The sequence below is a fragment of the Oryza brachyantha genome, chromosome 6 (genome assembly GCF_000231095.2).
Source record: "Oryza brachyantha chromosome 6, ObraRS2, whole genome shotgun sequence".
NCBI lineage: Eukaryota > Viridiplantae > Streptophyta > Magnoliopsida > Poales > Poaceae > Oryza > Oryza brachyantha.
The window spans coordinates 771264-795720 of NC_023168.2; the positions used below are offsets into that span (position 1 = coordinate 771264).

The window sequence follows — 24457 nt, forward strand, 5'->3', positions numbered from 1 at the left end:
CACCGTCTTGTTCTTCTCTTCTTTTTCTCTTTGCTTTCACGGTAAGCTAAATCTGAAAATTCAACAGTATTCTGAAGATTAGAAACAGTAGTAATCTAGTAGGAGAAGATAATACTGTCAACATTAAGAAATCCAGAGTGGTTCATTTCATTTCATTTTTTGGTCAGGATTGTCAGGTACTTGTTGATAGTGCATTCAGTTCATGTAGACAGTTTTCTGGAAAAAGGATGGTAGGAGCCCTGCCCTCTCAATTGGAGAGGGTTAGCATAGTTCTGTTGGTCTTTTAGTATAGCAATAGATGGTTCATGTACATCAGTAGATGTATCAAACACAGTTACTACTTGTTCTGTAGATTCAGTAAACTTCAATCTCTGACCAATCAGAGCAAAAATCACACACTCCTGATCAAAGAAGAATCAAATGAATATGCAATTTTGGACGGTTCCTTACTGACAGCAGAGCGGAGGAGAATCTCAACCAGCATAACCAATCACATAGGAGCAGCATTGAACCAATGGGAGCAGCCTCAGTACCAATCAACATCTCGAGATGGTCCAAACCTAGCAGAACAAGCAACAGCTTCTTCTCTTCTGCCAAGAACCAACAAGTTGCAAATGCAAATGAGCCCCAGCAACACAGGAGGGCTCATGGGATGCTGGATCATGGACAGGGACATATCTTGTCGTTTAACTCTTCTGAACTTCTACAAGAAACATGGGTAAGAAACATGGGTAAGTGAAACCGTCTTACTACTCCGCCCGAGAAAAAGTGCATTTCTGAGTTTTCTAGGTTTAGCGTTTGACCATCCGTCTTATTTGAAAATTTTATGAAAAAAATAGTCACACGTAAAATACGAGTTATGTTTTATCATGTGATAATAATAAAAACATTAATCGTAAAAAAATTCAAATAAGGTGAAGAGTCAAAAATTCTATAGAAAAACTCAGAAATTCATTTATTTTGAGACGGATGTTGTATGTTCGTGCAGGGTTTCCCATACCGTCAAGGACGGGGTTAATATTATCAAGAGTAATTTTACAGTATTGAGTAGGTACTGAGAGGTACTAAAATTTTAGTGTAAAATTTGGTACCTTGTAGTACCTAGGTACCAAGAGATACCAAAATTTTACACTGAAATTTTGATACCTTGATACCTCATGATATCTTCTCAAGTACTGTAAAATTGCTCTATTACCAAACAGTAATCATGGTTCCTGCACAGTTATCAAGGTAAATCATAAGAAACCGTGAGAATTCAAATTCAAATTATTTTAAAATTTGTTTGGATTTAGTGTACTGGAATTGTACCCTATGGTAATTATGGTAACCGGCAGTTTGAGAAACCATGCTTATATTTTAGTTGATTCGTGTATTATTTTGCATTGAAAATAAACTAAGGCAATCCGTAGTTCAATACAAGTAAAACATATCGGAAGCACACTGACACTCTGTCTTTTTATTTTTGTTTATGCTTATAAGTCAAAATTTAACTTAAATTTAAAGTTAATCTTATCGTTTTCTTTATCACATTTTATTTTTCTAACCTTTATTTTTAGATCGCTTACTTACGACGTGTATAAAAGTATTAATTATATATTTTTATTTATAAATATAGTGTTTGACTTTTACCTTAAAAACGAATAGATACCCAATAAATGATGTGAAATTTTGCTGCCTCCCGAAGAGCTCAGCAAGCAGCAGATCGAGAATGTTTCTGTCAAAGATGTAAGGCCTCTTACAGTGCTCTAACGTGCTCTTGGTGGAGCGCTGCGCCGGCTCAATCGCCAGCAACGGGCTCAGAGTAGGCGTTTCGCCTCGGGTACGACGCTTCGAGCTAGCGACTCGCGACTCGCCCGCTTTCTTCTCTCTCCTAATATCTCGCTCCTCCACGTTGGAATCGGGTGACGTGGCTGTTCATTTCGCCATCTGACTCACTGTGCCTCACTATACTTGCTCTAAGAGGCCTAAAAGGCTTTTGAGCGCGCACAGAGTCTCCGGATCCTTCAGGAAGTCAGGTGTTCATGGTTCCGCTATCGGGGAAGAGGAAGGGGCCAGCGGCGGCGAGGCCATGGCAGTGGAGCGCGCCGGCGGCCGGCGCTGGGCGAGAACACGACGACGCCGTTGTCACAAAGTTTTATCCTGATCGCACGATTTTCAGTGAATCCAAGTCGTCCATCCACGGACGAGCGGTTTAGGCCGTCAAGACTAAGCCTGCAGCTGCCGCCGGCGACCACCGCGACGCCGTCCTCCTACCCAGGCGGCGCTTCAGAACCGCCTCACCCATCCTGCCGCGCCTCATTCTTCCTCTGCTCCGACGCCTTGCCTGTTAAATCCGGGCCACTTCGCGTCCGGGCTTGTCTCTCTTCCCACCACGCCAATGCAAGAATCGTCTATCGAATGAACCCAGGGAGGGAGGTACGGGAAGCGGTGTGGTACAGGTGCACAGGCACGGCCGTGTGCGGCACCCTTCTTTCGGCGTCCGCAGAGGGCAACCTCATCGGCAAGGTGGATAAGCTGTTCGAGGAAATGCCGGAGAGGAGATACGGTGAGCACTGCAAAGCTGTTCGAGGAAATGCCAAAGAGGGGAAGAAGTGAGCACCGTATTGCCTGCAAGCACAGTAGTTGGGGCAATGTAACTGGGAGGAAGGTGGAGTAGTCGTTGCCAAACCTGTGTTCTTCAAAATAACATTCGTCGTGCATGATCTGTGGATGAAGGCTCTCTCTCATTGGTCCTTGATGGTGAGCATTTCTTGCTTTACTAGAATTGTGTTTTTATGCTTTCTGTCTTCTTGTTACCATTTACATTCAATCTGATTGCAGCTTGAAGCCTTGAAAGAATGGACTTTCTCAGAGATCAAAATTTAAAATTTGGGTAGGATACAACCAGTAATCACTAACCACAAAACCGTATTGCTAATTTCCAGCTATCCATTAAAGTTGTTCTACTGATGTTTAGATGGCCATTGTCAAATTATATGTGATTCTGGCTTGCACCCATACAGCCTGATTACAGTTCTAGGGTAGCAATTTAGCAATATGAAACAAGAAACCAGAGGAGATCCTCAAGTGTAGACCGGACATCCTTTGACAACTATGCCTTTAGCGGTGGGACAAGAAGCTAGAGGGCATTCATCCAAGTCATTTGCCCACCAGTTCAGACTGATGTTCTCCAAGCCTAGGCACAAGTAAATTAAGACTGCCATGAAGGCCAAACCTGCATCGAGTGCACCTGAGAGCAGATAATTGTGCCTCTCCCACCACTCACGACGATATCGTAGACAACATAACCTGACAAGAACCCAACAAGTACCCAAGTTGTGTAGTTGATGGCAGTAGCAGGTGGCACCAATTAGTATAGGAGTCTTGATCAGTAAGATCCACTTCTGGCCTGGGAATGCTTTGTGTGCAAACCAGACAAGTAGAGGGGCAATAGCTCCACCCAGAAAGAACCAATTTATAGCTGAGTAAGTGCCTAAGTCCCCAAATATCCTGCGTGGACCAATAAGTCCCTAGGTGACTGATGCATCATAGAACACATGATCACTGGGGCAGGTCCAGGGGCTATCTGACGGTAGGAGCTCAGTATTGCAGATGTTGGGGATTGTCTCCATTAGCCAACATGATGTTCCAACATATACAAATGCTGCAATTGAAGTTCCTACCACCTGCCATGTTCGGAGAAGTTTCTAAGTCACACGTTACAAACATGACCAAAGGTAGTAGTACTCTTTAGGAGAAATCATAGAAAAGTTATATAGCTAGTAGTATAGAACTAACCTGAGCCATAAACATTGTCCTAGGTGGAATCTTCACGTAGTGACCCAGCTTAAAATCTTCCAGAAACGCCAGGGCTTGTTTCATGCTGATGTACCCGTATACCTTGAAGCACATGTTTGCCACAGGTCGTCCAGGATACAGATACCCAATTATGTACTCTGTGATGACATTCAAGGCTGGAGTCTGTATACAATAAAAAAGGCTGAAGTGCTGAACTGGTTAGATCTGAATGGCATAATATGCACAATGTGTTAAATCTACATACCTGGTTTGTTGTTGCTTTGATTATCCCTATTGGGAGGGTGAAGAAAAAAGCAATGGTGCATGCAAGCAAAACACCCCACCAGGGTAACTGGAGTTCCTCTCTATAGTATTCACAAGTAAATATGGTTGTTGTGATGTTAGCAATAAGGATGCAGCTGAACCACCATTCAGGGACCTGTTTATATCTCCTCATAAGTTTCGTGTGTATGTCCATCGTTCTTTCTTTGAAAAGCTGATTTACTTAATAGCCAAATTTCACTGGAGACAAACATCATGGCTCTTAGCTACATCATTTAATATTGCAGATAGTAGATTGGCACATCTAAGAAGAAATTACCTTCCGTGGAAGAGGATAGCATGAAAAATTGTTGCAGCAAGGGTTGCAAAACCAACACCATATGTGACAAGAAGGGAAGTACTGAGGTACAGTGGACCGTTCTTCTCGTAGGCCTTGGCGTCGAAATGGAAGTGAGAGTCTACAATGCTTGATACATTATACTTTTGCCCAATTGAGGTAAAGATGCCATCAGAAAATATGGGGAAGTTCTGTGCCTTGTAGAAATTAAACCAGTATGCAATTGGTGTGATTACGTACATGATGATGAAGAAGCCAACACCAACATTTACAGTGGCAAACCAAGGGCTAGCAAGAGGGCTCCCAAGGTAGGAGGAGGCAGTTGACCAGTCAAGGCCGATTGCACCAACGCCGAGGCCTCGAAGACCTGAGCCAAGCTGTTGGGCAAGGACAGAGTCAGGGAAGATCCAACAGATCCAGGACAGGGAGGTTAGCATCTGGAACAGATAGCCTGGGAAGATGCAGTATGTGAAGCTACAGATGAATGCCGCCAAGAAAAACTGGTTGCGCGTCAAGCCACCTTTTCTGCGTGCTTCCTTCTGGTGAAGTGCACTAGGACAAAAAGAAAATGTAAGTTACGCTTATTTTCATTACGAAATGCAAATGCAACTTCTTTGTCGCTTTAGAGGTCATACATAGGTGCAAATCTTTAGTTTAATCTGTGTTTAAATCTTGGGTTTCTTGATGAACTCAAAAGAAATTGGTGTGTGTTTGTCTTGTCATTCATTGCTTGGGAAGTTATTTGTAAAATTAATAGAAAGAACATATAAGAGTCAAGTCCCTCAGCTCCTATGTCACTTGTTTTCTTCCATTTATTCTGTAGTTGGGTGCAGCACCGAGTGTTTACAAGTGTAACATATGGTGCAGATTAGCTAGCGTCGAGGCTGAAGTAGATCAAAATGGTGTAAGGATTCAGTTCTGGTGAGACTATTTTGTCATACTGTCTACTCTCTGGTTGTCAAGAAGTACCTGAACAGAGAGACCTGCACTAGGTTGGACGGCCACCACATAGACGCCGGCTCAACTAGATACCGCCGGAATATTCCTGCCCAGCCGAACCCCAGCATCTGATGATAGTATGATTAAAAAAATAAAAAGCTAGCATATCGATAGGATCTGAGAAGTAAAACTGCAAGATGAATGCAATCACTTCGGATTGTCAGGTAATTAACACTCATCTTTATGCTTATAAACTAAATTTTAAATTTTTAATATTAAATTTAGAGTTGATTTTGATGGTTTTTACTGTAGTTTATTCTTCAGCCTACTTTTGGATTGGTAAGAATACATATATAAAAAAAATATTTGCAAATATACCTCCTCCCTCCGATTTTTAATGAATGATACCGTTAACTTTTAGATTCACGTCTGATCATTCGTCTTGTTTAAAAAATTATATTAGAAATATTTGTTATGATTTGGTTTATCACTAAAGATATTTTAAACATGAAATATTTTTTATATATTTGTAACAAATAATTAAATAAAATGAATGGTTAAACCTATGTTAAAACGATCACACAGTACCGTCTATTAAAAAAACGAAGGGAGCACTATCTTGCAACCAAGCATGTTGAGAGATTAATTAACCAATATATGGCTCATATAAAATTGATTAAAAATGTTTAGGCGGAAGCTTGTGTGTGCATGCACGCACCTGTGTGGTGAGGACGACGAGGAGGGAGATGAAGAAGGAGAGGGGCTTCCCGTAGAAGACACGGACGCCGGTGATGAGGTGGATGGCGTAGACGGTGCCGGCGCCGGAGTTGGCGAAGATGGTGATGAGCACGTGCTCCTTCACGTTGAACGGCCCCGGGTTGAGGGTGAACTCCCATGCCCGGGCGCGGAAGAAGGCGCGCTCCGGCAGCGCCGCCGCCATGAGGCAGCCGAGCGGCACGACGGCGATCTGCGCGGAGACGGCGGTGACGGTGAGCGGCTCCTTGCGGTACCAGAAGAACTGGTTGAGGAAGGACAGCGCGGCGCACGACGCCGTCCCCAGCAGGCCAGCACCCACATCCGGAACGTCAGCGCCGGCGTCCCCGGCTCGTCGCCGACCGGCACCGTCAGCGCCACCTGTTCCACCGGCGAGTTCCCCTATCCGTACTCCGGCGAGCCGCGCGTCGTCGACGTCGATGGCCGCACTGCGCACGATCGAGCAACATCATCAGCCAGCCATAGCCATTGCCATATATGAAACCAGAACTGAACTAGCTGGATAGGGCGAGCGCTTACAGAGCGGGGAGGTGATCCGGTCGCCATGGCGGAGCTCCTCCTCCTCCTCCTCCTCTTCCTCTTCTTGCATCTGTTGCTCACTTGCTTCCTCTTGGGTCGTCGTCGTCATGGTTTGTGTTGCATGTGCTCACTTTTTTTTTTGGTTCCTCGGGTTCATCAGATATTTGGCTTCATCATTTTTGTTCATTTGAAAAAGTGGCGAAAGGGATGCTTGTGTGCCATATTTAATAGGCGACGCACGACGAGGTTGGTATCTTGTACCGGTAGGAGAACCATTTTTTACGGTAAAGCATTATTTTTTTTTCTTTTTGCATGTTGACCTTTCTAAGAAAATACATTAAAAATGGTTTGTACGTATTGAGTGAAAAGATAGCTATTGGAGAATCTCTATAAGAAACTTGCCAAGTGTTACTGTCACTAGAAAGATAAATAATTAAACTCGTTTGGCCATATTTCTTTTTCTTGTGTGCAATTGCACAGGCTAGCCAAATCATGTTTTTTATTTGAGAAAATCTAAAAAATACCATTAACAAACGTCCAAGTCTAAGAAATACCATTGACGAATGCGAGTTCTAAGAAATGTCATCGTAAACAAATTATCTAAAAAATGCCATCGTCGTTAGGGTTCCGTTCATTTTCACCGTTAAAAACACTGTTCATACTATAACACTTAACGGAAAAAGTTGACGGAACCCTAACGGCGATGACATTTCTTAAACAAATTCGTTTGTACGATGGTATTTCGTAGAACTCACACTCATCAATGACATTTTTTAGAATTAAGTGTTTGTCAATGGTATTTGTTAGATTTTCTCTTTTTATTTATAGCTCATGTCTTTTTGGTAGGTTTTAATGATAAATGAATATAGGTGGAGGATGCCTAGCTAGCTAACCTATCCGTTTGCATAGCAGGATGGCTAGTTCAATCAAATGGCTTCCTTTGTTATGCTAGCCAAAATACAAGTGATAGTTATATATATATTACCTTAGTCCTAAAATATAAGTATTCTTAAGTTATTTAGCAAAGATTAAGGTTTGAATGAAAAGACTATAATACCCTTTAACAATGAGGAATGAATGTGGTTGGAAAGATAAGTAGAGGATAAATTAGGAAGAATTTTAAATAAGAGGTGATTGATGGGATAATTCGTGTTGAGAACAGTGCTAGAAGTACATAATCTTTTGGAATTATTTGGAAATTTGACATATTTGTTTATGCTTTTCCCTTTTCTCTAAATCCATTTACTCTATTGTTCACTCATCCAAACAACTACATACTCCCTACGGTTTTTTTTTTGACGTCGTTGTTTTTTATCTACGTTTGACCCTTCGTCTTATTCAAAAGTTTTATTTAAATATATAAAATTTTAAATCATACTTAAAGTTATTTTAATAATAAACCAAATCATAATAACATATTCAATAATTATATAAATTTTTTGAATAAGAATAAGACGAAGGGTCAAACGTAGATCAAAAGGTCAACGACATCAAACAAAAAAGTCGGAGGGAGTACATGATAATTAATATCATTGCATATGTAAAAAAATGGTTTGAGACAAATGATGGTTTAATATCACACTTTGACCAATGTAATTTGTATATAACAAACTTTAACAACAACTATAGTCCTATAATCCCACGAGAAGGAAAAAAAGAGAGAGAGAACTACAGTAGAAATTCTCCTAGAAATCTGCTAGATGGGCCTTATGTGGTCTTGGGCCTCTCTTTTCGGATTCTACTCTTGGGCCTCCAGCCACAAAGCTCTCACCACTCACCGCCGCCAAGCACCGCCGCCGGCGACCGCCGCCTGCCTCTGCTCCGCCCCGTTCTTCCCCGCCGCCGTCAGTGGCCTCGCCGGGCAGCTGCCCCTGCGTTCTGAAACGACTGGCACGTTTCTGCTTTCCCATGGTCCTCCATGCAGGGGGCGAAGCAGCTGCACGCGCGCGCGCTCCGCCGCGGCGTGCGCCGCCTGCAGCCGCTGCTCCTCCGCGTCCTCGCCGCCGGAGACCACCGCTACGCCGCCCGCCTGCTCGCCTCCTACCCGGCGCCTCCTTCGGCGCCGCTCCACAACCGCCTCCTCCACGCTCTCGCCTCCCTCCACCGTCCACACCCCCTCCTCCTGCCCTTCTTCTCCCGCCTCCATCGCCTTGGCCTCCTCACTCCGCTGTCATTCACGCTACTCTTCTCCTCCTCCGCCGCCGCCGCCGCCGCCTCCGCCTCCTCTTCTTCCACCCGCTTCTTCCTCTGCTCCCGCTCCCTGCTCATCAAATCAGGCCACTTCGCATCAAGCGACCCCTTCCTCGCCTCCGCGCTTGTCTCTTTCTACGCCAAGAACCATCGCCTGGTTGAAGCCAGGAAGGCCTTCGACGAAATGACGTGCAGGGATACAGCTGTGTACAACGCGCTTCTTTCGGCTTATTCTAAAGGTGGCCTCATTGATTCGGCACAGAAGCTGTTCGAGGAAATGCCTGAGAGGAATGTGGTTTCCTGGACCGCAATGGTGTCCGGGTACGCGCAGAACGGTCGCCATGAGGAGGCGTTGGAAACGTTCTTGGAGATGTGGGAGGGGGCAGGGGTACAACCTAATGAGTTGACGGTGAGCAGTGTTCTTCCTGCATGTGCAGCAGTTGGCGCGATGGAGCTGGGGAGGAAGGTGGAGGAGTATGCGAGGGGAAAAGGCCTCCTGATGAATGTGTATGTGGCTAATGCGCTACTGGAGATGTATTCCAAGTGTGGAAGCATTCAACAAGCTTGGCAGGTGTTTCAGGGCATCGGTCATCGGCGGGATCTCTGTTCTTGGAACTCAATGATCATGGCATTTGCTGTGCATGGCCTGTGGAGGGAGGCCCTTGCCTTGTTCCATAAGTTGAGGGTGAGGATTTCTTTCTTCTTGTGTTCTTACTTCTTAGTATCTGCACTAACTCGGAGAATTTACATGCAAATTGGTTTCAATGTTTTCACTTGGCAGATGAAAATCAAACTTGTTTTAACATAGAATTAGCAGACCATATTGCCAAATACTATAACAGTTCAATAGTCATCCACATTTTTATGTAGAGGCTTGAAATTGATTTTATTGTGTTTAGATGGCAGGATTCAGGCCAGATGGTATTACTTTTGTTGGGGTCATCTTGGCTTGTACCCATGGAGGCTTGGTAAATGAAGGAAAACTGTTCTTTGACTCGATGGAAGCAGAACTTGGCCTGAAACCAAGAATTGAGCACTACGGCTGCATGGTTGACCTTCTTGGGCGTGCTGGTCTCCTGAAAGAATCATACGGTCTAATTGCGAGCATGCCAGTGGAGCCTGATGCTGTCATTTGGGGGGCCTTGCTTGGTGCTTGCAGCTTCCATGGCAATATAGAACTAGCAGAATTAGCCGTGAATAAGCTCATCTACCTTGAGCCACATAACACAGCAAACCTAGTGATCCTTTCAAATATATATGCATTATATGGTAAATGGGACGGTGTTGCCCGAATGTGGAAGTTACTGAAGGAGAAAGACCACAAGAAATCAGCTGGGTACAGCTTCATTGAGTTAGATGGTAAGATGCACAGGTTCCTTGTTGAGGATAAGTCGCATCCAAGATTTGAGGAGGTCTACAATACCCTTAACAGTGTCACAATGACCATGAAGCTGGTTGGCTTGGACAATCTGCAAGAATTGAAAGGCTAATTTTTCTGTCATTACTTGTTGTAGCCTTTAGTGCTGTAATGCACAAGCAATTTGAAGAAAGTGCAATATTAAGTTGTGAAAGATTTCCTCTGAACTATTTGCTCTGATCTTTCATGACAAATTGGCATGCAAAAGGCTGTACCATGGAGACAAAAGACATAATGGACTGGATATTGAGTCCCTGGCACATTTTTCAGTAGACCAAAATGGCTCTCTTCTGTTCTTGTTATTCAGTGGTACAAGACTACCAGGCATATCACAGCTAAAGTATGTCATTCACAGATATACCACAAGGTTAATCTCTTCTGATCACTAGTGAAAATTAGGAATGTGAATAATGCTTTAGTGATTTTCCTCGTGTATTATTGCATGGCTTGAATCATCTAATTCCAATGTTTGTGTATTTGGTGCCCAATAATTATACCTCAGATCTATGATGATTGTTTCAAAGATCTTTGATATATTTTTAAAAGTTTCTATGCATGGATGATTGTTTGAAGAAACTTAACTTGTTTTTAGAAGTTGCTATGCATGCATGCTGACTTCTTGTGGTCGTGATCATGGTTCAAATCCCCACTCATTAGAACAGAAGATACACATTTTTTTACCTGCTGTAGTATTTAAGAACCATGGAACTGCAATAACCCTGACACACTGCCTGAAACTAGGAACAGTAACTTTCATCGGACTTTTTGGGAGGGTTCTCTGGTGTATTCTAATCATCTCAGTTACCCTTTACAGTCGGCAGCCTGAACCATTGTATTATAAGCCTCATTACAGTTTTTTTTCCCTGCTTAACTTGATTTTTTTCGAACACCATTTTTAAAAGATGACTTGATGCTAGAAAGTTATAGGCTGATATGTTGTTATTACTAGCTGGAATGCATTATATATTCATTACAGAGAACAACATGATAAGCTAGTAGACAAAATACAGAATTAGACTTAGGCAACTTATGCTTGTTATTTGGATGCTGCTCTCAATTCATGTAAATGGTTATTTAGAACTCTGAGGATATAGGAATTTGTGCTTATGATTGCTCAGGTGTATGATGAGGAGCATATATGCTAATATCTTTGTGTTCATAGTGTTCTCCTAGTCCGTCTTTGCAATCATTTTCAGCAGTGGCCTGGAAATCTTTCTTGTCTTAGCTGTGAGCTGGGGCAAGGAGCATACATCAGCAGCCTCATTTAGCCCTTTGTGATGGAACCAACTTTATATTTTTGTTGCACATGCTTGGAATTAGTGTGGATTACTTGGTTCTCTTGTTATACCATCAAGGCACCGATTGGTGTTTGAGACAATTTGCAGATTTTTATGTGCTCTGCCTTTGTACATCAATCTAGATGCTGAAAGCAACTCCTGGCTAAGTTGTGATCATAAAGGCACAAAGAAGCTGAAAAGTCTGATCTCAGACAGACAAACCCAAAGACTCAGTCAGCACTCGGATGGTCCGCCGTTGTGGAAAACACTTCCATTCAGGCCAATTTCAAAATTAGGGGCTTACCTATTGAAGAAAAAGACACTCAACATGTCTTCAAAGCACTGACACGGGACAATAATACATTAAGTTTCATTTACTTACGTTGCCTGTTTCTTTTGCTGGAACAATTCACAGTTGGGATATTCCTGAGTACTTCAGCTGAGAAAGATTTGGTTGGTTAAACAAAACTGTGCATTATAGAGCATATTTTCAGTCCTTTTAGGAGAATGTAGCACAGAGTTGCATTAGAGCTGTAGTAGTACCATTTTGTTATTACTCGGTTAGAGTTGTGAGTGGTCCCTTTATTTGCACCAAGCTTTGTTTGTTATATTCCAGATTTTCGTATCCTGGTCATCGTTGTCATTTTCCTTCGATACAATTTGGAAGAGTAAGAGGCCTTGTGGGTCTTGACTTCTTCTGTATAATTAAAAACACACATGTGCTTTGTGATCATTGATAGCTTATTGCATTCAAGAGTTCTCAGCTGGGTGGCTGTTCCTTTTGAACCATCAATCAAAAAGAAAGATTAGGACATTATGTTGGAGTGGTTCTTGATGTCATTACCTTGTCATATATTCTGAAAATTATTTATTCTTGGGCACTGTGGTAGGAGCATATTGTTAACATTTGAGAAGAGTTGAAAGAAAGAAAATTCAGTTAAAAGCAACTCTGAATGTACGGTGCATACAGAAGGTTTGGGTCTGATATCCATCAGCTAACAGTTGGAAATCTATCTTCTTGTTTCTTTCAGGTTAAATAAATATGTAAATAAAGAACAAGAAACTGAATCGATTTGCCAACTCCAACGGATTGCATTACTTAATGGTTGACCTGAACCTAAGTCTTTGGCCTTTCTTGATTGGCACACAATCTGCTCACATGTCGACACAGAATCGATCTTACTTGGAAATTTCGCCCTATGAAAATGACATTAAGATTTCTTTGACGAGAGCAGTATCATGGTCGGTTCTTAGCCAGACGAGAAATTGCTAGACAATTGCTAATTGGATGGGGGAGAGTGTGTGTGTGTTAAGATGTTAATGGCCATGAAAACGATTGCCACCTAATGATGTGTAAAAAATATTCAGATGCGTGGTTGGAACCTGCAGATTCCCACATTTATACCATTGTTACAGATCTTGTGCAGATCATCACTGGTGATCAGAGAGTTTTTTTTTTTTTTTTTTGTGGATGTGCACATGGCATGAAGCCGATTTTCATCACTGAGATGTTACATCTTTCCTAAATTTTGTTGAGAACCAACTAGGATATTCTTGTGTCAGCTGTAATACAGAAAATATTCTCAGTTGCAAGTTTCAGATGCTAACTCCTCCATCTTTTCACTTTTGCTTATTCTTATAAGCCAAAAATTAAATTTTTAACTTTAAATTTGGAGTTAATTTTGGAGTTTTGTCATCATAGTTTATTTTTCAGACTGTGTTTTTAAATCACTAAGAACCTGTATGTAAAATTATATTCACAAATTAGTTTTTATTTGTAAATATGTCATTTGTTTTTTTTTCACCGAAAAGCCAAAAGATAAGCCTCTAAGACTTACCTTCACCTTCGGATAAGGTATCAATGAAAATTCCAATATGGATATTACTTCCAAGAATTTAGCATCCAATGAGATTACAACTTTTCAGGCCTAAAAGACTACAAGCCTTTCCATTGCGGCTGTGCTTGATTCTGCCCTGGATTATAATTCAAAGCTGATTTTGAATTTCGAAGTTTGGCTTTAGGACTAATTTTAGGGGTCCTCTTCTTCGTCACTTTTATTGCCCAGCTATGTTTTATCTATTTACTGACCTACTCTAAGAGATGGAGCTGTCCTGAGACAGACAATTAGACCACGATTATGTGCTGATCATTATCTTCAGAAGACTGCAGGTCGTCACCGATGACTGAAGAAAAGGGCTGCATTTTCTGTGATGATGCAACCATGGAGACGCTAAGCTGAGGTCAATTCTTGGGTAGCAAATGGTAACGCTTTGATCCATCTTGATGTTTACATGTCATCATCAAAGAAGACCTTGACTTAAAAATCAAAAGGGAAATGGTATTCGCAAATAAAATAATTAAAAAAATTAATGAATGGTTCACATGGTGATCCAGTCTGTTATTGCTTCTCTGGAGTCATAAACAAGAAAAGGACTACACGACCTGATTTTAGGGGGGAAAAAAACAAAAGGACTAGATGTGAATGTGATGCACTGATAGTACATGGCTAATATTACAAGTTGCAAGTAAGAAAAAGCAATCTGCACGAGTAAGTTTGTCAACAAAACAGTGAAGAAGTTTTTCTTGGCCATCACAATGAGTTATCAAATAGTCACAATCCTGATACAAAGATTCATGCAGAAACAAGAGGAATAAATTTTAGCAACACAGTAGTTACATATTTATCCATAGTCACAAACTCACAATCCTAAATGCAAATATTCATGCAGAAACAAGAGGGAAAAAAGTTAAACAAAACCATTAATTACATACTAGGTTTTAAAAACCAGTAACAGCAACTGTAATTGATAGAACCTACACTAGCCTAGTCCCCTTTCAGTCAAGACAACTACTGGACAGTAAAAAAAAGATATGAACACACAGAGAGAACGACCTGCACATATATAAATACTCATGGAGCCAACCACCCTTATTAACAAAGAATCCGTCCAGCACCCAGCATTGAGAAGCAGAGATAGGAGGAAGAAAAGAGAAACAAGAGACAGAGATACATAGAGTAACAGAGTAAGAATCACTTGGCATGTTCTTGTTCTCCTTTCCCTTCCTTGATTGATTGATTCTCCTTTTGTTTTCTTCATCGGAGCTGCTGCCAAGACCTGTTTTGAGCTTCAATTCTGTTCTTGGTTTGTTGCCTGCAATCTCCATTTTTTTTTTCGTTCTTGGAAGCTTCTGCTGCTACTGTTTGTTCTCGTGTGCCCTCTGCAATTTCTGGCTACTCTATTTGTTCTTAGAATTAGGTGTTGGGGAGAGGTTAAATCAAGAAAGGCTGCATCTTGTTCTTGGTTAAACTGCTGCTGAATTATGCGTGATGGTGTGCCGTGACCTGTAGGTAACTGGTTCGAACGCCTGTCGTCTTGTCCCGGACCGGTGGTCATTCATGGCCACCGTGGGGCAGCCTGATGCCATGCGAAGGATCACCGTTCACTACGTCAATCCGCCTATCGCCGGCGCCGGAGAAGTAAGCGCCGCCGATGGCCTCGACGACGACCAAGTTCTCGATTATGTGATTGGTGATGTTCTTCAGGGTCAGGTATGCTTTTGATCCAACCACTCCCCTCATTGTGTAAGCATACTGTTCTTGCAGTCTTGCAGGTTGATGAGAGTTATTATCATCAAACATCTGTATCTTGCGACTTTGATGTGGCCTCTTTGTACTTTAGCTCAACATTGTTCAGTAAACTCATAACTGTTTTCTGAAATTGTTTTTGAGATAAAGCTGAATTTTATTTTTTTTTGCCTGAAACTTTGTTTTAGGAGGGTCTGTATCAATCAATCTTGTATGGTTCACATTACTACCATGGAGAGAACAGCAGTGGTGGTGAAGCTACAACCTCGACAGCATCAGAAATCGACCAGCAGATTGCGTATGACTTGGTGTACGCTAGGCAGCTGCAGGGGTTAGAGAATCTGACAATTGATACACCTGCAGATGAAGATGACGGTATGCATTGCTTATGATTCAGTTCTGATGAGCACCTGATGTGCAAAATGATTTTCCAGTCTTGTTAATCTCAATATTTCCATCTCTGATTTGTGTTGTCTGTGTTGGTTTTGTTCAGATATAAGCTGCGTACCCTCTCCATCTGACTCTGAAACTGATGAACCGTCAGAAGGCAACAACGAAGAAGAGGTGATTATATCAACTGTTCCAGAATTGCAATTGCCTGCAGCCGTTCTGTGTTGTTCGTTTCAAAAGATACACAATTCTTTTGTGCATCCACTAAAATATGAGCTTTTCCGGAATAAGCATTTTCTAAGTGGATAATTTTATGAACATGTATGAAAAAGTAAAGATCCCTACCATTTGTTTGCAGGTTGCCGTGCAGGATGATAATGATGATCCAGACAACATGACATATGAGGTTAGTGTTATACTCAACTGTATCATAATTTTTTAAAAAAATTCTTGTGAACAGGTCTACACCAGCTATGAAATGGTTGTTGATTCTTGCCCCCTTTTTCTTTCTGTAATCCAGCAAAGGCAAGCACTTGTAGAATCTGTAGGAAATGAGGACAGAGGCTTATCTGATCTTCTCATCTCCTACCTGGAGACATGGAAGTACAAATCAGGCTTTTTCCCAAGAAAGGCCAACCATGATGAGTATGTCTACCATTTCAATTTTCAATCAATCACATATTGATTTCTAACAGAGGATATCTGAATCTTCATCATGTCACTGATGATTTCCTCTTCTTTCTTGCAACCCTGAATGCAGCTGCCCTATATGTCTGTCCGCTTTCAGACGTCGAGAAACTGTCATAACATTGGCCTGCAAGCATACTTACCACGAAGCTTGTGTTGCTAGATGGCTCAAGATTGACAGGGTAAACACCTTTTCTAGGACACCAGGCTTGCAATTCTGAATTCTGAACTAAATTAGATGGGTTAATACTATCTTAGAGATTATGCCCTTTGTCAAGCTTCTTCTGAATTTAAAAGAATTTATGAGTTTGTCTGACATTTTTGTTTATAAAACAGACCTGTCCAGTTTGCAAATATGAAGTGTTTGGACCTTCATAGAGTGAGAAGGGGATCAACAAAGGCTGACAAACCATGACCTGATGAGACGGCATGTAGTGGTTGCAACTTCTGCTCTGCAATGTTAATGGGAAAAAAAAAAAACTTAACCCCCAAAAAAACTTAACCCAAAAAAAACTTAACCTAAAAAACAAAAGAGAGAGAGAGAGAGAGAGAAAACAAAGGAAAAGAGAGAGAGAAGGCATTTGGAAAGAGAATTTTCATCAATGTGTGTTTTTTTCATGTAATTTCCGACAATGTACAAGCGTGCTTGTTCTTTATAAAGCTTTTATGTTCATGAGTGTGCAATTGTGTGGTTAGATATGCATGGTAAATTGATTTCTCTCCCACTCATTAAAAAAAAGGCATGTGTACATCCATGTTTATGTGACTAATTGGTCAAGTTCATACGAAGTAGAACATATTGTCAGGAGTAACCAACTCCTAATTTGTGCTTTTCGATCATCACCAGCAGCTAGTCAACAACACGCCGGCATATCATATGCCACTTCACGTGCCACCTCCAGCTGTGATCTCCCTCGTTCATAGTAGAGGAACTGAATTGAAATACCGTAAACTTCATATAAACTCTTCCGTTCTACCACCTCCATTGCTCATTGTAATATTTTTTTAATATTATGTAAATTTATATAAATTCTAATAAATCTATATGCATATACAAACACTATACGATCGATACATAAATACAAACAATATGTAAGATTTTAGCGACAAACTAAACCTTAAAAAGTTCCAGCAAAACTCTTACACTTCCCAGACTCCCTCCGCATCAACTTATAAATATTTTACGGGTCAAAATATAAGTACTTTTAGGGTTTAAACTTCAAATTAACATTGTTTCCCAGTATAAGCATTTCAATTTAAAGTTCTGCTAGTCCAACCAATCACTTTTTATTCAAATTATCACATATTTATTTAAGTAGCAACAAAATTTCTTAAACATTAATCTCTACTGAACAATATAGATATGCTTATATTTTAGGGCCAATGAAGTCATAGCTTAATCGAGAATCTAAGGCGTGGTGTAAAGATACAGAAAATACTTTAGAAATAGTAATCGCCAAGCAGAGCATGATCTTGATGCACTAATAGAGGCAACTCTGGATCTCAGAGTTCCAAGCCAACTCACTTACGAGCGCACATAAACGCTGGAGTTACATCAGTGTATCATCGTCATCAGAAACTGTTGCAAACAGCCAAACAAAAAACTCCACATACCAAAAAAAAAGAAAAGAAGAACACAAAGACGAGGAGCTAGAATCTACGGCAGTTTCCATCATCCAACAATGAATCCTCACATGTTCCATGAGTAACCACCACCTGCTTGGTCCCCCAGGAACAGCCCACTCTCAGCCAGTTCAGTAGTGATCAGATTGTCAAGATCATCCAACTCATGCATAGGATCGGCCTTGGGGGCAGCCGCATGGCCACCGCCGCCGGCGGCAGCAGCAGCAGCCGCAACCTGGGGGTTGCTGCTCACTGACTTGAAGCTGTTACTTCTACTGGGGAGGATGCTGGCTGTGTTATTGATCACACTGCTAGGACCTGTTGTGCCCATTGGGGTGCCACCCTTTGCCGCACCATTGTTATTCATATGATCTCCGCTAACGGCGCTGCTGGTGATAGCCGTTCCTGATGCAAGGCCACTGTTAGCAGGAGCATGTTGAAGTTGTTGATGCTGCTGCTGCTGCGCCATGACACGGTTGTTAGTGTTCTTGGCCTCTTGCAGCAACTGGTGGATCACATGCTGCTGATATTGTGGGCTCACACCTAAGCCCTGGAGGCTGTTCTGCTGGGGCATAGGCTGCTGAAACGAGCCCGGATGATGGAACTGCGCAAGCTGCACCTGGTTAGGTCCACGGAAGGATCTAGATGCTTCCAGCTGAATGCCATTGTGTATTGCCGTGGGACCTTTAAACATGCTCGAGGCCTCCTGTTGAAGCAAACTCTGGTTTGCACTGGAGCTTCTAAGGATATTCTGGTAATTGTTAATTGCAGCAGCATTCTGCGGGCCATTACCAATGGGTCCAATACTGTGTGTCTCATGTGCATGGGTGTTCATTTCTGTTTTGACACCCATGGCTTTGAGGCTAGCCTGGTCATTAGGAAGGCCAGCAGCTGCCATTAGTTGCTTTGACTCGTGCATATTTTGTACTGGAGGCTTTGGTACGGTTTGCTTGGGATAGCTCTTCAGGCCCTCTGCAGATGAAAAGGGAAAACATTAAACATTTCAAAGCACAATGAGGCGTAAATCAAAAAAATTGCTTAAGGAGGAAAGTATAGCTGTTTTGCTGTTATCACTTTCTTTTTCTAAATTGTTGTGTAGTTTTAATCTATTCAGCAATAATAATATTTTTTATACCAGAGAACCTTCCATACAGCAACCACACACCTTAACTAGTGTTTCAAAAACCATGTTTATCAAGTGGCACCATAACAACGTTTGTATACAGTGGGCATGGCTTTACTGTAGTTTTAGACCCACAAGTGTTTTTCCTGTGCAATAGAACATTCCTCAACACTCCAAACTAAAAGAACTTCTATTCTTATGCTTATATATACCATTTTCATGAAAAACATTGGCCAGGAAAAAACCTGGCTTGGAAAACATGATCACATTGATAAATATAGTTAAGCACCTAGGCCAACAACAAAGAATTGAGTGGTGAATTTGCATTAACCATACCTATAGGACCAAGCTTGTTCTTGTGGCTGAACTCAATCAGATCTTTCATGTGATTCACCACCTCTGATATCTGAAGAGAACACATTCAATCAATATGCTGGGTGCACAAGTATATAACAGGAGAATCTGGACAATATTACAGGAAAACTTAAATAACACAAGAACTAGGGAAAATATGGATACTGTTTGCTGTAAGATTTAAATAACAAGGGGAAATTCAGGAGATTCTGGATAATATTATATGAGGGAAATGATCACAGGTATTGTTGTGCTTACCTGCAGGCAGCGAACATATCTTTTAGATAGACCATGTTCATTTAAGGTGTGATGGTCTATATTTTTCGCTAGCTGTCGTGATGCTGTGACAAACCTAAAGAGCAAAATGGGATGATGACATCAATTAGATAATAAAAAGAAAAGGTCTAGATAAAAAAATTAATAGAAGTCATGATTTGTCATGCCAGAAGAGAACTAAGAAATGCATGTCAAGGAACTAGCTAGTGGCATGGCGGGTTCACTAACATGTTACAAATGTTTTGTGCATCACTGTTTGAGACCCCAGCTGGACCGCTTTCAGTGGCAACGGTTTGATATTTCTGGGCAACTTGCAGCAGATGAGCAACCTGGGAAAAAAAGTATCTAAATGATAAGGTACCAATTCACCAAAACTGAAGTAAACCACGGAATGGCATAGATCAATATGTGCAGATAAAACATGGGAGAAACCCTCAGGACTACAGTACAAAGATAAAAACTAGACAATGACTAAAGAAACATGGCTTAAAATTTGAAGTTCTTTTGTGCTTTTGCATGCAACCCTCAGGAAGCCAGAACATAAATTGGAAAAATGGAGAAGGAACTATTGGGAGCAGACTTGCAGGAAAAGAAAAGGGCTTTTTACAACCCCGCTAGCCAAGATCCGCAATATTCATCGAACTAAATCATTTTATAAAATCTACTTGCATGCATGTCAACAACTATCCCCTAATGTGTAAAGAGTATTATATGAATCTACAACAGCTAATCTACTATCTGCCCTCTATTGACCAGTGTTTAGTACTTTAATCAAATAAAGCAGAACGCTGGTCGAACTCTACCTGGGGTGAAAGAAACCTCCGAGTGATATACTCATCATGTCGCCGTGAACAGAACTCCCAGGACATTATCTGCATATTTTCACATGCAAACAGCAGATAAGAATGGTTTTGAACTGCCCAATTATTTGCAAAATCTAGATGTTCTGAGCAAGCTATTACAAATGAGCATTCACCTTTAGTTCTGGTGTGAATATGATTCTCAACTGTCCCTCGTGTATGACATGCATATGTTCATAAATGCTTTTTTGAACAACTTTCGTATGCTCCAGCAGCATTAATCCATTGGGCAACCGGAATTCATTCGCCATGTCAAGGAATAGGTATTCATCTATAACACCATGGTCAAATCTAATTTGACAGAGTCTAGGAAGTATTTCATAGGTAGCCTCTGCCAAGTAAGAGATAAGAGCAATAACAATAACAAAGTGAGATCAACATCATACAATGGAACTAGACTTAAGAGGGAAAAATGGATCATGACTTCTTATGAGAAGAACACACTGATATTATAAAGAAGCAAGGAGCACAATACAAAGATGAACAAGAAAAAGATGTTGAGAGGTACATTTTGAAGAAATGGTAGTTGCGATTTGCTAAGTGCACGATAGATAACATACACTATGCTTGGCACAGCAGAAATGCAGAACCAAAACTATAGCATTACTAGGAAATCACTATGTAGTTCCAAGAAAAATAATTTCTGCCAGCCTAACCAATCATTATCACAAAGCTTCATATGAAAGATACACTATGGTTCAAGGCATTATAGTATGATATATTCGATTTTTATTTTATTTTTTATTTTTTTGGCCTTGAGATGAGAAGGCAATCTAAGCACAAGACATGTTGGAATATTGAGTTTACCTACTAAACAAGTAATAAGCACAACACAATTCAGTAATTGATCTTCTAGAGCGGGTACAATAGCAGGCTATAAGTTAGCTATAAACATATTTTAAAAAGATAAGAGAGGAGAGAGAAGAGCAGTAGGCTACTAATTTGTATAACATGTGGGACATAGTAGTGTATGTTTTGTAGCTAGCTATTGTATGAATTGGCTATTAGATTGACTATAGATGAATTATAGCTAGTAGTTGACTATACTATTGAACTTGCTCTAAGAACTCAGGAGTAGTGACAGGAGCAAACTGAAAGGTCAAATGCATAAACGATAAAAGGAAGCTGGACATAGTTCCAGAAGAGAAGTCAACTAACCATATCCTTTCCCCCCATGTGTATTACAAATGTCACAGCGCCATGACTCCTGCAACATGGAGAAATAGTGATTTGTGAAGTGTGGATATGAATTAATGCTTCATTTTTTTCTAAAATCTCAAGAAATCAGCTTTCTCAGTTCTCAGTGGATGATTAATCACAACAAATGAAATGAAAATGTATAACTGTTTCATGCTCTAAAAATATTCTTCCAATAGAAAACCTATGATTTCATTTCTCACTACAATTGAAACATATTTGACAAATATTGTGTTCAATATCCAAGCAGCACTTGCAGGAGATGCTAATCAATATTGTTGTGAACATCAAATAAGAAGTATGTTGAAACAGGAAAGTACATGGTATCAATGTACAAATGCAGATAAAAAGTTAAGCGTGAACCGTGAACTGACCAGAGCCGTGTGAGGAACAGGACCTGAAGGATTTCCTCTTTTCTCATACGAGGACACACACCATCTCTCTCTTGCTCTTGGTGCAAAATATTCATCAATAAGCTTCCTCCAGTATGTTATTGGATTATTCTACAAAAAGGTAGCAAGTAAATAGTAAATCATACAGCCAAGAACATGCAGCTTGTGATAAACAGGTGCAACGCATAACCTCACCTCTGGTCGATGACGCTTATGGTATAAATACTGCTTTAACCTTCGAGAACAAAGCCCATTCTCGACAGGAGTCCTGACGGGTCCAGCTAGCTGCATTCCAGGCTGCGCTAGCGGAGGCCTCAATTGTGGCTGCCGAGGTATGCCAACTTGAGATTGTTGAATCTGTGTAAATGGCTGCAGCATCTGATGCTGCTGTTGCTGCTGAATCTGTGCCAGTTTATGCTGATGGATCAAGGCTTGAATCTGTGGATTCTGTTGGCCCTGAAGATGAAGAGAACTCTGGCCTTGGAGCAGTTGCTGGATTAAATTGTGTTGCAGGATATCATCTTGCCTAATATCAATCCTTGACTTCTTCTGAGCATGCAATGCACCGGCAGCCTCAATAACAGGCTGTGATGTTACACTCGAAGACCTCCGCTTCTGCATCTGCTCTTGGGGTGGACTTTGTTGCACAATGGGACCATCAATAACTGAAGAGCCAGAGATGTTATTGGATGAAAATGACATTGGGGATGCAGGAAGGCGCATGAATGAATCAGCATTCATGCTCGTACTTGGCTGCAACTGGGCACCTCCGGAGAGCGAGGAGTTAGCATCCGTCACCAAAGAACTAACACCAATGCTTGGCCCAGAGGAATTTGTAGTGCTAATCGGGATGCTACCATTCATATCCCTGGGAACAAGTCCAAGGTTGGAGCGTGGCGCCCCAGACATGGAGTATGTTACCAGGGTTCGGTCCCAATCATCACCTTGAAGAACCTAACCTGCACAAGGAATTAACACACATTTTTAGAAAATAAATCTTCAAATACTCCATCTTAGATGAGAACTAAGATCGCCTAACTGGTGAGAAATTGTCAGCAAGAACTGTTAGCCACACAGATACAGATGCAAGTGTTGATGATATTTTTCCCATGGTTGAAAAAACAAAAAAAAAACATATTTCAATTCTTCAACTATGTTAGCACAATAGCATGACCAGAAAATCAAGCTGGAATCCAACAGATACGTCCTTGAAGAGAAAATAGAGTGCGAACTGAAACGGATTGATGCTGGTTATGCCGCATGTCAACTGAAAATTTCTCTTTTGGTTGAAATTAGCAGAGTTTTAGCATTCTTTCCGCCACAGAGACGAATCCAGCCGAAGGACAAGCGACGGACGCGAGAGAAGGGGGGCGAGGAAACATCGATGGCGGCTTCGCACGGCGGTGGCCGGGCAGGGTGGGGAGAGAGAGAACCGAGGGCCGGAGAGACATATGGGCGAAGAACGGCGGCGAACCCATCTCTCCCAGAACGAACGGGAGGGGCGGCGGTTTGGATCGCCAACCCTAGCAAAGCAGATGAACACAAGGCGAAAATTCCCCCAAAAGCAGATACACAAAACCCTAGCCAAACTCGCCCCCCCAAAACCAATCCGAGCTACTAAAAGCTTCAAGCTAGCAATCAACCAAGAACAGAAATTCCATCTCGACCCCCCAAAAATCACCACGCTGCATTGCAGGAATCGGCACCCATCAACCCAAAAAAATCACCCAAACAGCCCCACACAAATCGCCGCCAAAAAAGGGAGCAAGGCGAGATAATACTCCACTAGGTTACTCCCCCCCATGGCCGGAGCCATCAATCCCCAGCAAAAGCAAACTCACCAAGTGCTCCTCGGCGGCTCAATCGATGGCCTCCCAAACCCAACCTCCTCCTCCTCCTCCCGTCCCCCGCGGCTGCAAATTTCACCTTGTTTCTCTCCCTCTCTCCTCTCCGCTTCTGCTGCTGCCGCCGCGCCGGCGTCCTCGCCGACGAGCAAACCGGTTAAATAGATTCGCGGCGGCCGGGGGCGGTGGCGACCGGCTGCACCCGGTCGCGTGCGCAGCGCTGACCGGCCTTGACCGGTCGCGGCGGGGCCCACGCGGCGGATCCGGGCCGTCGGATCGCCCCGGGCTCGCATCGCGAGGTGGATATTTACACGCGGGCGCGCATGATTGGCTCCCGGTGGGGGCTGGGAAACCGGGAGGCGGGAGGTCGGCCCCCCGCTACGCACACCCCGCGGGGCGTACACGCGGGCGGGTATCACCGCGGTGGGCCCACCTCGTCAGTGGCTGCGTAGGCGGGCGGGTACGGGGGCGGAAGCCTCGGTGATCCGGCCTGGCTCGGAGCACGCGGGTATCCCCTCGGTGGGCCCGGCTGTACAGCGAGTGGGCCCGAGTTGTCAGCGAGGGGCCATGCAGGGCGGGTGGCTGCTTTGGTCGGTTGGAGAATTGGGAAGG

General features: G+C 42.2%; 3 protein-coding genes, 1 long non-coding RNA gene and 1 pseudogene across 6 annotated transcripts; 3 read left to right on the forward strand and 2 right to left on the reverse strand.

The window, feature by feature from the left end:
- Positions 1–1993: 1993 nt before the first annotated feature.
- On the forward strand, positions 1994–6994 carry LOC121054811. The gene is made up of 3 exons (XR_005812097.1): positions 1994–2739; positions 4347–5559; positions 6026–6994. It is a non-coding gene; the product is annotated as an uncharacterized LOC121054811 (long non-coding RNA).
- LOC102702016 lies at positions 2965–6737 on the reverse strand (annotated as a pseudogene).
- Positions 6995–8465: 1471 nt separating the features above from the next.
- LOC102711072 (pentatricopeptide repeat-containing protein At5g08510) lies at positions 8466–12902 on the forward strand. 3 transcript variants are annotated; one of them, XR_005811997.1, is made up of 3 exons: positions 8466–9503; positions 9718–10602; positions 12544–12902. XR_005811997.1 is itself a non-coding variant. In XM_015837952.2 (2 exons), the coding sequence occupies exons 1-2, from the start codon at positions 8547–8549 to the stop codon at positions 10306–10308; spliced, it is 1548 nt and encodes a 515-aa protein (XP_015693438.2). In that variant the 5' UTR covers positions 8466–8546; the 3' UTR covers positions 10309–10947. The 3 variants fall into 3 exon arrangements, 1 of the variants encoding a protein (XP_015693438.2); XR_005811996.1 differs by lacking the exon at positions 12544–12902 and adding an exon at positions 11656–12316; XM_015837952.2 differs by lacking the exon at positions 12544–12902 and having other exon boundaries at positions 9718–10947.
- Positions 12903–14435: 1533 nt separating this feature from the next.
- On the forward strand, positions 14436–16860 carry LOC102711353 (E3 ubiquitin-protein ligase BIG BROTHER-like). Its single transcript, XM_006655668.3, has 8 exons — positions 14436–14537; positions 14863–15063; positions 15288–15474; positions 15593–15663; positions 15848–15895; positions 16010–16134; positions 16250–16358; positions 16513–16860. Exons 2-8 carry the CDS (start codon positions 14911–14913, stop codon positions 16552–16554), a joined length of 735 nt encoding a protein of 244 aa, XP_006655731.1. The 5' UTR covers positions 14436–14537; positions 14863–14910; the 3' UTR covers positions 16555–16860.
- A 789-nt stretch (positions 16861–17649) lies between these two features.
- Positions 17650–23964, reverse strand: LOC102711624 (probable transcriptional regulator SLK2). Its single transcript, XM_040524876.1, has 10 exons — positions 23843–23964; positions 22197–22960; positions 21984–22112; positions 21571–21619; positions 20529–20743; positions 20356–20424; positions 19781–19881; positions 19535–19628; positions 19259–19328; positions 17650–18771 (listed from the first exon to the last, which is right to left on the reverse strand). The coding sequence occupies exons 2-10, from the start codon at positions 22908–22910 to the stop codon at positions 17867–17869; spliced, it is 2346 nt and encodes a 781-aa protein (XP_040380810.1). The 5' UTR covers positions 22911–22960; positions 23843–23964; the 3' UTR covers positions 17650–17866.
- Positions 23965–24457: the final 493 nt, after the last annotated feature.

What these genes read in the sequence shown, in the direction of transcription:
- LOC102711072 (XM_015837952.2), top strand. Translation starts at nt 8,547, where the DNA reads ATGCAGGGGGCGAAGCAGCTGCACGCGCGCGCGCTCCGCCGCGGCGTG. An exon ending in CCTTGTTCCATAAGTTGAGG is followed by an intron (nt 9,504 to 9,717) that starts GTGAGGATTTCT and finishes TATTGTGTTTAG; the next exon opens with ATGGCAGGATTCAGGCCAGA.
- LOC102711353 (XM_006655668.3), top strand. Translation starts at nt 14,911, where the DNA reads ATGGCCACCGTGGGGCAGCCTGATGCCATGCGAAGGATCACCGTTCAC. An exon ending in ACCTGCAGATGAAGATGACG is followed by an intron (nt 15,475 to 15,592) that starts GTATGCATTGCT and finishes GGTTTTGTTCAG; the next exon opens with ATATAAGCTGCGTACCCTCT. An exon ending in AGAAAGGCCAACCATGATGA is followed by an intron (nt 16,135 to 16,249) that starts GTATGTCTACCA and finishes CCCTGAATGCAG; the next exon opens with CTGCCCTATATGTCTGTCCG.
- LOC102711624 (XM_040524876.1), bottom strand. Translation starts at nt 22,910, where the DNA reads ATGTCTGGGGCGCCACGCTCCAACCTTGGACTTGTTCCCAGGGATATG. An exon ending in ACATGGGGGGAAAGGATATG is followed by an intron (nt 20,744 to 21,570) that starts GTTAGTTGACTT and finishes CTTACTTGGCAG; the next exon opens with AGGCTACCTATGAAATACTT. An exon ending in GATATGTTCGCTGCCTGCAG is followed by an intron (nt 19,329 to 19,534) that starts GTAAGCACAACA and finishes TGTTCTCTTCAG; the next exon opens with ATATCAGAGGTGGTGAATCA.